The sequence below is a fragment of the Leptonychotes weddellii genome, chromosome 4 (assembly GCF_054177405.1).
Source record: "Leptonychotes weddellii isolate Sample4059 chromosome 4, ASM5417740v2, whole genome shotgun sequence".
NCBI classification, from domain to species: domain Eukaryota; kingdom Metazoa; phylum Chordata; class Mammalia; order Carnivora; family Phocidae; genus Leptonychotes; species Leptonychotes weddellii.
In genome coordinates, this window is record NC_138372.1 from 24393265 (window position 1) to 24403093 (window position 9829).

At 55.2% G+C, this 9829-nt stretch overlaps 1 protein-coding gene across 2 annotated transcripts; it reads left to right on the top strand.

Annotated features, from left to right (window-relative positions):
- Positions 1-6: 6 nt before the first annotated feature.
- Positions 7-5399, top strand: GJB3 (gap junction protein beta 3). 2 transcript variants are annotated; one of them, XM_081818043.1, is made up of 2 exons: positions 7-289; positions 3814-5399. In XM_081818043.1, exon 2 carries the CDS (start codon positions 3848-3850, stop codon positions 4643-4645), a length of 798 nt encoding a protein of 265 aa, XP_081674169.1. In that variant the 5' UTR covers positions 7-289; positions 3814-3847; the 3' UTR covers positions 4646-5399. The 2 variants fall into 2 exon arrangements, with proteins under 2 accessions (XP_081674169.1, XP_081674170.1); XM_081818044.1 differs by lacking the exon at positions 7-289 and adding an exon at positions 310-533.
- Positions 5400-9829: the final 4430 nt, after the last annotated feature.

Sequence of the window (9829 nt, forward strand, 5' to 3'; positions counted from 1 at the left end):
GCACTTCACAGTTTAGAGTGCCTCCCGCCCCTGATCTCATTGGAGCAGTGGCCACAGCCCTGCCCATGGCCACCGATGCCCCCATTTCCCACATGAAGAAACCGAGGCTCGGAGCAGCGACGGGGCCCTCGGAAGGCCGCCCCGGCAGCGGGTGGCGGCGACACTAGACGCGGACCCCCCAGCGGCCCGGCGGGCTCCCAGGTTCCTCCCCGACCTTCCCCTCTCCGCGCCTCCCCGGGCTGCGCCCGCCTCCCCGCCGCCGCGCGGGGCTCCCGGACGCGGGCTCCGGGTGAGTGCTGGGCGGGGGCCCCGGGACCCGAGCGCTCCCGGGCGACCCCGGGCGGGGTGTGGGGGGGGGTGCAGGGGTCTCCCCCAGCACCCCCACTGCCTTCTCGCCGCTCGATTCTGGGCGGGGTGGGGGCTCCAGGGGCTGGAAGGCTCCGGGACACCCTCCCCTCCCACGTCCGCAAGCTCGCAAGCTGCCGGGGATGGAGGGGAAACTGGGGAAGGGGTGCGGCGGGTGGAGGAGGAAGGTAAGTTGAGGGGGGTGGTCGCGGCGGGGTCATTCTGGAGTGTGGCGGCAGCTCGGCGAGAATTGGTCCCCGGGCTAGGAAAAAGCGGATGGCTGGGTGGTGGTGTTGGGGGCCCGCTGGGGGTGATCAGACTGGTACTGGGCTTGGAGGGAAATTCATTGCAGGTGAGTCGAGTCTCTGGGGTGTGTCAGGCGGGACTGGACAGACAGGACCGGAAGGTGGAAAGTGAGGACCCAGAAGGGGGCTGTGCCCCGATGGGTGTCCGGTGACAGGGCCCCTCTTCTCTGAGGGCTGGCAGACAGGGCTCCAACCACCACTTCAGTTTTTTTGAACTCCCACCAGGTGAGCGGTGGCTGGGGAGGAAATGGTCTTATGATTTTTTTTTTTTTAATTATTTTCTTTCTTTCTTTTTTTTTTTAAGATTTTATTTATTTATTTGACAGAGAGAGAGACAGCGAGAGAGGGAACACAAGCAGGGGGAGTGGGAGAGGGAGAAGCAGGCTCCCCGCAGAGTGGGGAGCCCTATGTGGGATTCGATCCCAGGACCCTGGGATCGTGACCTGAGCCGAAGGCAGTCGCCTAACCGACTGAGCCACCCAGGCGCCCGGTCTTATGATTCTTAAAACAGCTCAAGAAAGTAGGAATTCCTTCCTTTCAGAGATAAGGAATGGAGGTTAAAACTATCAAGGGATTCTGGGAAGTCACCAGGCTAGTAAGTGGCAGAGCTGAGGCTAGAATCCTGCCATGCCTCCGAGCTCAATGCACATTCCACTGCCCCTCCCCAAAGGCCAGGTCTCAGAGGGGCAAGTGGGGGAGAAGAGGAGGGTCTCCTGGGATGAGGTCTTCTTCAGTCACACTGTCCTGTTGGAGATTCCCAGAGAAGAGGCATCAGGAGAGCTGAGGTGTTGAGGAGCAACTGTGCCTTCTCCTTCTGGCGGGGGGGGGGGGGGGGTGGATTCCTTCCGGCAGGCTATCTATCTTGTCCACATCGTTCCTGTCTACACCTCACAGCCCTTCCCTCCAAGCTGCCTCTCTGAGAAGTCAGCATGCATTTGTTTATTCACCCAGCCTTTATTGAGTATCTCCAATGTGCCAAGCACTAGGCATTAAATATAAAGCAATAAGCAAGACAGTGCTGACATTCTAGTAAGGGAGACAGATGATAAATAAGAACAACAACAAAAAAATAACAAGTATTTTACTTTCAAATGGTGATTAAATTCAAGGAAGAAAATAAAGGGGACAGGAGTGGAGTGACCTGGAGGGCAGGGGCTCCTAGATCCGGAGTAATCTGTGGAGGCCACTAAGATGATGTTTGAGCAGAGACCTCAGTGATGAGAAAGACCCAGCCATACAGGGTTCTGGAGAAAGAGCATTCCAGGCAGCAGGAATAATTGCAGAACCCCCAAATCTCCCAGTGTGGCCAGAGCAGAGAGAATCGGGGTGAGAAAATAAGAGAGGAGGGCAAGAATGTAGAATCTGGGGTTTAATTCTAAGTGTAACGTGAAGCTAGTAGAAAGTTTTAAACAAATGAGTGACATGATCCAATTTCATGGACTCTAAGGGCCCAGGACCGGATGATGAAAGGCCAGTGAGGAGGCTGTGGTAATAATACCAGCAAGAGTGATGGGGGCTTGAAGGAGGGTGGTAGCAGTGGAGGGGTGAGAAGCAGTCATGCAGGGTTTGGACCCACAGGCATTATGCTTGCTCAGAGTCACAAACCCAGCTCCAAGAGCGCCCACGTGTGCACACAGGCCCACACATGCACATGGGGAGACTCGTGTTCCCACACCCATGGCAGCACCCAGACACTAGATAGACTCATGCAGACCCACCCATCCACACCCTCTGAGTCATTCCAGCACTGGGAGAAAAATGTGTGATTCGGGGGCCTGAATACAGTATGTCTCTCTACCACAAAGCACTGGCATCCGGCATGCCTGGGGGAGCTGGGGCTCCCCCCAGCTCTGGCACAGGGAGGGGAGGTTGTCTCTAGAGTTTCCCTGGATCTGGTGTGCCAGGAGCCAGACCATTATTACAGCCTCCATTCACCCCCAACCTGAGCTGGTCTCCCAACTCCACCACCTACTGACTGTGAGACCTTGGGGAGGTTATTTCTTCTCTCCAAGCCTGTTTCCTCTCCGTAGAATGGGGCTTATCGGGGAGGAAGAATTTCCTTCGCCCTCCAAACTCCTTCTAGCTGGACTAAGAATGAAATTGACATGAGACAAATTAACAGGAGTTTAATTTCATATGTGCGGGGAATCCACACAGATAGGAAATTCCAAAGACAGGCAAAATGAGGTATATATGTCATCCTGAACTAAAGAGAAGGGAATAGGGGTCAGGGACTTCAAAGGGAAGGAATACAATTCACAGAAGATGAAAATGAATAAATATTTGGGAAACAAATGTTTGCCAGGCCACTCAGAAACCATGGGATGTAGAGGACTTTGATCAAACAAGCCTTGCTAGGTTCCCCCCTGTCTACCATACCTAGTTCATATAAAAACGTAGTTATCTGTGGTGATAGCTCTCTTCCTGGAGCCGGTCCTCTATATGAATTCTTTTAGGCAGTTGAAAGAGAGGTAAAGAGCTTTTCCTGAATCTGCTGGGTTTTGATTGCTTTTAAGTCAAAGCAGTCTTCATGCCAAAGTGGCCTATTTTGGGGTGGCCTGCCCTTGGCCCCTACAGGCCCATAACCCCACCCTCACAAGACAGTAGCAAGGCATGGATGAAGTAAGTTGCAAGACCCTGGCCTGGGACAGGCATCCAGCAGAGAAGGGGAGAGGAGGTGGTGGAGAGCACGGCCCTGGCACCAACAGCCCGACCTAGAATCCAACTGTAGTTTTAAATGAGTGCCTTGCCCTCTCTAGATTTCACAATGAGTGGCCAGCATTTATTGAGCACTTACTCTGTTACAACTGTTCTCTTCATCTATGAATGAGGAGCATAATAGTATCTACCTCGTGGGGTCATTATAAGGACTAAAGGAGATAATGTTGCACCAAGCGTTTAGCTTGGTGGCTGGCTCACAGTAAATGCTGCGTAAATGGCCATTGTTTATCAGCAACCCTTCCTTCCCGCATACAAGCTCTGCGGTTACTTAACCTCTCTATGCCGCGCTCGGGCCGAGTAACAGGCCTGCTCTCACAGGGTCATTGGATGGTCACGTGAATCCATCCGCGTAAAGAACTCAGAACAGCACTTGGCACATAGGCAATGCTCCACAAATGTCACCTGGTCACGATCATACAGCTTTTTCCTTTCATTCTGTCAGGCGGGCACGGCCCCCGGCACCCCCGCCGGGCACCATGGACTGGAAGACGCTCCAGGCCCTCCTGAGCGGCGTGAACAAGTACTCCACGGCGTTCGGGCGCATCTGGCTGTCGGTGGTGTTCGTCTTCCGCGTGCTGGTGTACGTGGTGGCCGCAGAGCGCGTGTGGGGGGACGAGCAGAAGGACTTTGACTGCAACACCAAGCAGCCGGGCTGCACCAACGTCTGCTACGACAACTTCTTCCCCATTTCCAACATCCGCCTCTGGGCCCTGCAGCTCATCTTCGTCACGTGCCCCTCGCTGCTGGTCATCCTGCACGTGGCCTACCGCGAGGAGCGCGAGCGCCGCCACCGCCAGAAGCACGGGGACCAGTGCGCCAAGCTGTACGCCAACGCGGGCAAGAAGCATGGCGGCCTGTGGTGGACCTACTTGTTCAGCCTCGTCTTCAAGCTCGTCATCGAGTTCCTCTTCCTGTACGTGCTACACACTCTCTGGCACGGCTTTGGCATGCCGCGCCTGGTGCAGTGCGCTCACGTGGCGCCCTGCCCCAACGTCGTGGACTGCTACATCGCCCGGCCCACCGAGAAGAAGGTCTTCACCTACTTCATGGTGGGGGCCTCCGCGGTCTGCATCGTGCTCACCATCTGCGAGATCTGCTACCTTATCTTCCACAGGGTCCTGCGGGACGTGAACAGGAGCAAGGCCCCCAAAAGCCGCAGCCTCCCAGCCTCCACCTGCCGCTGCCACCACAAGCTGGTGGAGGCCGGGGAGCTGGGCTCCGACTCTGGTGACGACAAGAGGCACGCGTCGGCACCCACCATGACCCCCATCTGACCACAGGCTGGGGAGCGGCCCTGGGGCTCCCACTGGGGACAGGTGGGGCAGGACTGCACTGGTGGAGGGGTCTGACAGGTGCTGGGTGCCCCCCCCCCTTGAATTCCCTAATCTATCCAATTGCATTTCTGGCAGGCTTCCTGAGCACTGGGCACTGTGCTGTCTGCCTGGGTGTAAGTCTCCTACCCCAGAGCCGGCCAGCCCTGGGGGGGACAGACATTGAAACAAGCAAATTAGCTACTGCATGCAAGGGGACACTGAGGGGGCTGCTACCTAACCCAAGAGGGGGTGCTCAGGCAAGGCTTTGCTGAGGAAGTAATGTTTGAGAGACGTGGGAAGCACTTCCCAGCAGAGACAACAGCAGGTGCAGAGGCCTGGAGGCCACAAAGAGGGAGACGCTTGCCCTGGTTGGAGGCCCCAGATCAAAGGGAATCTCCATTTCCTTGGAGACTTCTGGGGCGGGAAGGAAGTAGCCTCTAAGCAGTGGGAGGTCTGAGGCCTGAGAGTGAGCTTGTGACGAGGAGCAGGGGGAGGTGACACCAGCCCCTGCCTGAGATACGCAGGGATCCTCCTGGTCCCCACTGCCTTCAGGGGAAGCCCCCCTCTGCCCAATCCTCCTCCCCGCAGGTTCAGACAGCTTTGCTCCCATCTTCTCCCCACAAATGTGCTCAACCTGGTGCCAGCCTCCCAGACCATGCTCCCAGAGACTCGAGGTAGATATTTCTTGGAATCAATAAAGGCTGTGTTTTATACAGGTTGGCTCCGTCCTCTGTTTTCCACTCCCACCCACGAGACCCTGAGGGCAGGGAAGGTAGCCCTCAGGAGGGGAGAGGGCTATATGTCTGTGGGTGAGGCTAGGATGGGGCTGTGGCCAAGGCTGGAGCAGAAGCTGGGCTGGGGCGGGGGTTGATCCACGTGGGCATGTGGGGTGGAACCTCCCAATATATATGTTGTGATTATAGGTATGGTCACAAGAGGGCGCTGTGCTCCTTCTGCAACTGAGCTTCTAGCATTTATAGTGAGACCCTGACCTGAGCATGCGCAGGGTCAACTGTCCTCTCTGTGGACAAGTCACACCCCCTCCACCTTTATAACCCAATCACTGCCACCAACAACCCACATCCCCACCCTGTGTACACAAAATCCCGGTTATTCACACTCTCACTCCTTATATATGCTCACAACAGCCCGGTTGTCTCCTCTAAAGACGTGAGTCTCAGCGTCACTTGAACATTAGTCAGCTCCTTCCACTTTCCCTGAGCATTTTCAGCACATGAGGGCCCTGGCAGGATGTTGAGGCTGCACAGGGGAATAGGAGCTGAGCTCAAACAGCCCAGAGCCAGGGGCGGGGGGCGGCGCAGAAACACACTTGTCTTCTGCACTGACCAACTGCTGGAGTGGTTCACAGCCCCACTCCCAGCACCGTGTGGTGACCTGCAATTTAGAGGATACCAACATCCAGGCCAGACCAGAGTGGGAAGCAAAAGGGGGTGCAGGGCTCTACTAATCCAGAAAAACACTTAGTGATCAGAGGCCAAGAGCCAGAAATCTAGGAGCAGTGAGCCAAGAGCCAATGCAGGCAGGGAGAGGGCAGATCACTGCGTCCACAGAACTGGCTGTGGTTCACCTTTGTTCTTACGTGCGGTCATTAGTGGGGTGGGTAAGCCAGCAAAGCTTCAAGGGCCCGGGGTTGGGCTGACACCCACCCCCTAGGTCTGAATCATAGCTTAACCACTTCATGACCAATGTCACTGCACTGCACTGTGGGCAAGCATTCAGGATTTCAGTCTTGTCATCAGAACAGTGAACTGCATCAGTCAGGGGTCCAACAAGAAACAGATGGCACAATCAAACCCAGTAACTTTCAAGAGTTTCTTTGAGGGATTGTTTTTAAAAGGTATGGGCATGATTGGGGCGCCTGGGTGGCTCAGTTGGTTAGGCGTCCGACTCCTGATTTCGGTTCAGGTCATGATCTCAGGGTCATGAGATCGAGCCCCACATCAGGCTCCACACTGGGCATGGAGCCTGCTTGAGATTCTCTCTCCTCTCCCTCTGCCCCTCCCCCTGCTCGTGCTCCCTCTCTTTCTCTCTCTCTCTCTCTCTCAAAAGAAAAAAAAAATCGAAGGGTATGGGCATAATTAAGGAAACCCACAAAGACCACTTCAGCGCCCTGGGGCTAGTGACAGGGTTGCCACAGACAGGGACCACACTGGAGCTGCAAGGATGCATTCAACCCGGTGACCAAATAAATCCCCCAACTTCACTTTCGCATCTCCTGCTCACTGGCCAGTGGCTCCCACCGACCCAGCCCAACCAGAATCCGGAGGGCAAGGGACCCCAGTGAGGCAGTCGGTAGGGCTCGGCCTCCCGGGGCACAGAGCAGGGTGGAGAGTTGATCCAAGGGGCAAGGGGACCATATTCAGCCTGGCAGTCAGAACAGCACCTACTCCTAGGATGGTTGTAGAGATAAAAGGAGACACTGTAGGTAACACAGCAGTACGGTGCTAATGTATCCAGTAAATATCCAGACACCAGCATGCTCGCTGCCCAGGCCACAGCACAGGTCAGACCCAGCTCGGACTGGATGATTGTAAAGGTCTCAGGGAAGGGTGATGTCTCCTACTTGCTGCCAGACATCCCAGCATCTTCCAGGATGGTTTCAGCTGCCTGGTCACCAGTGGCTTGGAGGTCAGAGCACCCGGAGGATGTCATCGGCTATCCCAGCACAACTGATCTTCTCCAGGCTGTGGACGAGGACCGTGGATGATGGAATGTCCCCGCTCTGTGTGTCCCACCTGTGGCCTGAGCGCTGTTCTGAGCAGGGCAGCTCACTCTTCCCATCCAGGATGTGTTCACCATCCAGAGTCCCCAGCACACCAGGCTGTCACCACAAGGTGGCTCTCATGTCCCCCGGCCTTCTCTTCTCGGGGCCCACACTTCTGTCTCCTCCTTCCCCATCGCATGAGGATTCACTTGCAAGCTTCCTTCCATCACGGATAGGATAGATTTAGATTTCAGATACACAGCCCTCACAGCCCCACCTACTGCAGGAAGCTGCCCCACCACGCAGCCCAAGGTAGACATTGTCTCGTATTCACCAGCCAGGTCCAAGCCTCCTATTACAGATTGAATGTTTGTGTCCTCCCAAAATTCATACACTGAAATCCTAATTTCCAATGTGATGGCATCGGGAAGTGGGACCCTTTCAAGATGGAGCCCTCAAGAATGGGATGAGTGCCCTTAGAAGAAGAGACACACGAGGGATGAGCTTTCTCTCTTCACCATGTAAGACACCATGAGAAGCCAGCCCTGCGGAAACCGGAAAGAGGGTCTTCACCAAGAACCCAACCATGCCGGCACCCCGATCTTAGACTTGCAGCCTCCAGAACTGCGAGAAGTAAATTTCCATGGTCTGCTCCCCGCCCCCAGTCCGCAGTATTCTGTTCTAGCAGCCTGAGCTAAAACAACCACATCATCTCACCCCTGGATTACTACAACAAGGCCCCTGCTTCCTGCCCTCACCCTGGGGAAGCAGAAGAATGGGAAGGGGAGGGAGCAGGATGGAGCGACAAGACATGTGGCAGGGCGCAGTGTCCATTCAACAAAGATGGTCCTTGAAAGGAGTCCCTGACCCCCGCTTGGCTCAGTCCCTGCCTGGGGCCACCCCACAGCTGGAGCAGACCCAAGAGAGCTAGCAGCTGGAGGCTGTCAGCTGCCCAGACTCCCGCAGCGGGGCAACAAGACCTGCCATGAAGGGGGAGGGCTGCATTCGCCACTCACGCCCTCAGTCTACTCTCTGCACCACAGTCCTGGTGAGCCTGTAAAACCCAAGTCAGGCCATGTTGCTCCCCTGCCCAAGCCTCCTGAGACACCTCACAGGGGCTTTGAGGGGCCTCTAAGATCTGCCCCACCCCACACCTTCCATGTTCTCCAGCATGCTTCTTTTGCTCACCTCACTCCAGCCACACTGACCTCCTTGCTGTCCCTCAAGCAGGAAACACCAGGCACGCTCCTGTCTCAGGGCCTTTGCACTCTCCGTTCCCTCCTCCAACAGGCTCTTTCCCCCAGAGAGCCACAGGGCTCCCTCCCTTCCCTCACGTTATGCATCAGATGTCAGCCCCTTAGTGAGAGTATCTCCTCTCTTCTATTCAACATCAAAACGGCACCCCTGCACCCTCCACCCTCCCTCCCTCCCTGCTTTCCACATAGCATTTATCACCATCGAGCAGGTTCTGTGTTCTGTCTCCCCATAGCTAGAGTATAAAATCCACAAGGACAGGGACATTGGTTGTCATCCCCTGGATGGTCTCCAGTGTCTAAGACAGTGCCACAGCACCCAGTGGGTGCTCAGTTCAAATTTGTTGAATTAGTAAATTCATATATGGGCCTGGTGCCCTGCTAGGTGCTGGGGATGTAAGCAAGACCCAGCTGCCTGCCCTCAAGGGGGCCCGCAGTCTAATGGGGCAGGATGGGAGGGGGTAGACACAGGTAAATGATGCACCTAGGGCAGGAGGAGGGGAAATGGGGAGTTGTTTAACTGGTACAGAGTTGCAGATTTGCAAGATGAAAAAGCTCTGGAGGGGCGCCTGGGTGGCTCAGTCGTTAAGCGTCTGCCTTCGGCTCAGGTCATGGTCCCAGGGTCCTGGGATCGAGCCCCGCATCGGGCTCCCTGCTCGGCGGGGAGCCTGCTTCTCCCTCTCCCACTCCCCCTGCTTGTGTTCCCTCTCTCGCTGTGTCTCCCTCTGTCAAATAAATAAATAAAATCTTAAAAAAAAAAAAAAAAAGGAAAGGAAAGGCAAAGTTCTGGAGTTCTGTCCCTCAGCAGTGGGAATGTACTTAACACTACTAATGGTACATTTTTAAATGGTTAAGACAGTAAATTCTATGTTACATGTTTTTTGGTAAAAAAAAAAAAAAAAAACATTAAGGAAAGAATTTTAAAAAACAACAACAACAAATTCCCAAAATAAAACAATGTACCCAGGAGCAGTACCTGAGCCGCTGACAGCACAAAGGCTCACCTAAGCCGGTGGAGGCAGAGGCCGGCAAGGGGACTTGTGGGAGAAGGTGACATAGAGCAAAATCCTGGAAGACTCCCAGGTTCAGCTTGTGAGGGTGCTCCAGGCAGAGGGAACATGCAGACACAGGCAGAGTGCGTGAAGAACCACAGTAATGAGGGCAGCT

Excerpts from the sequence above, each read along its gene's own strand:
- GJB3 (XM_081818043.1), top strand. The coding sequence starts at position 3,848 with ATGGACTGGAAGACGCTCCAGGCCCTCCTGAGCGGCGTGAACAAGTAC.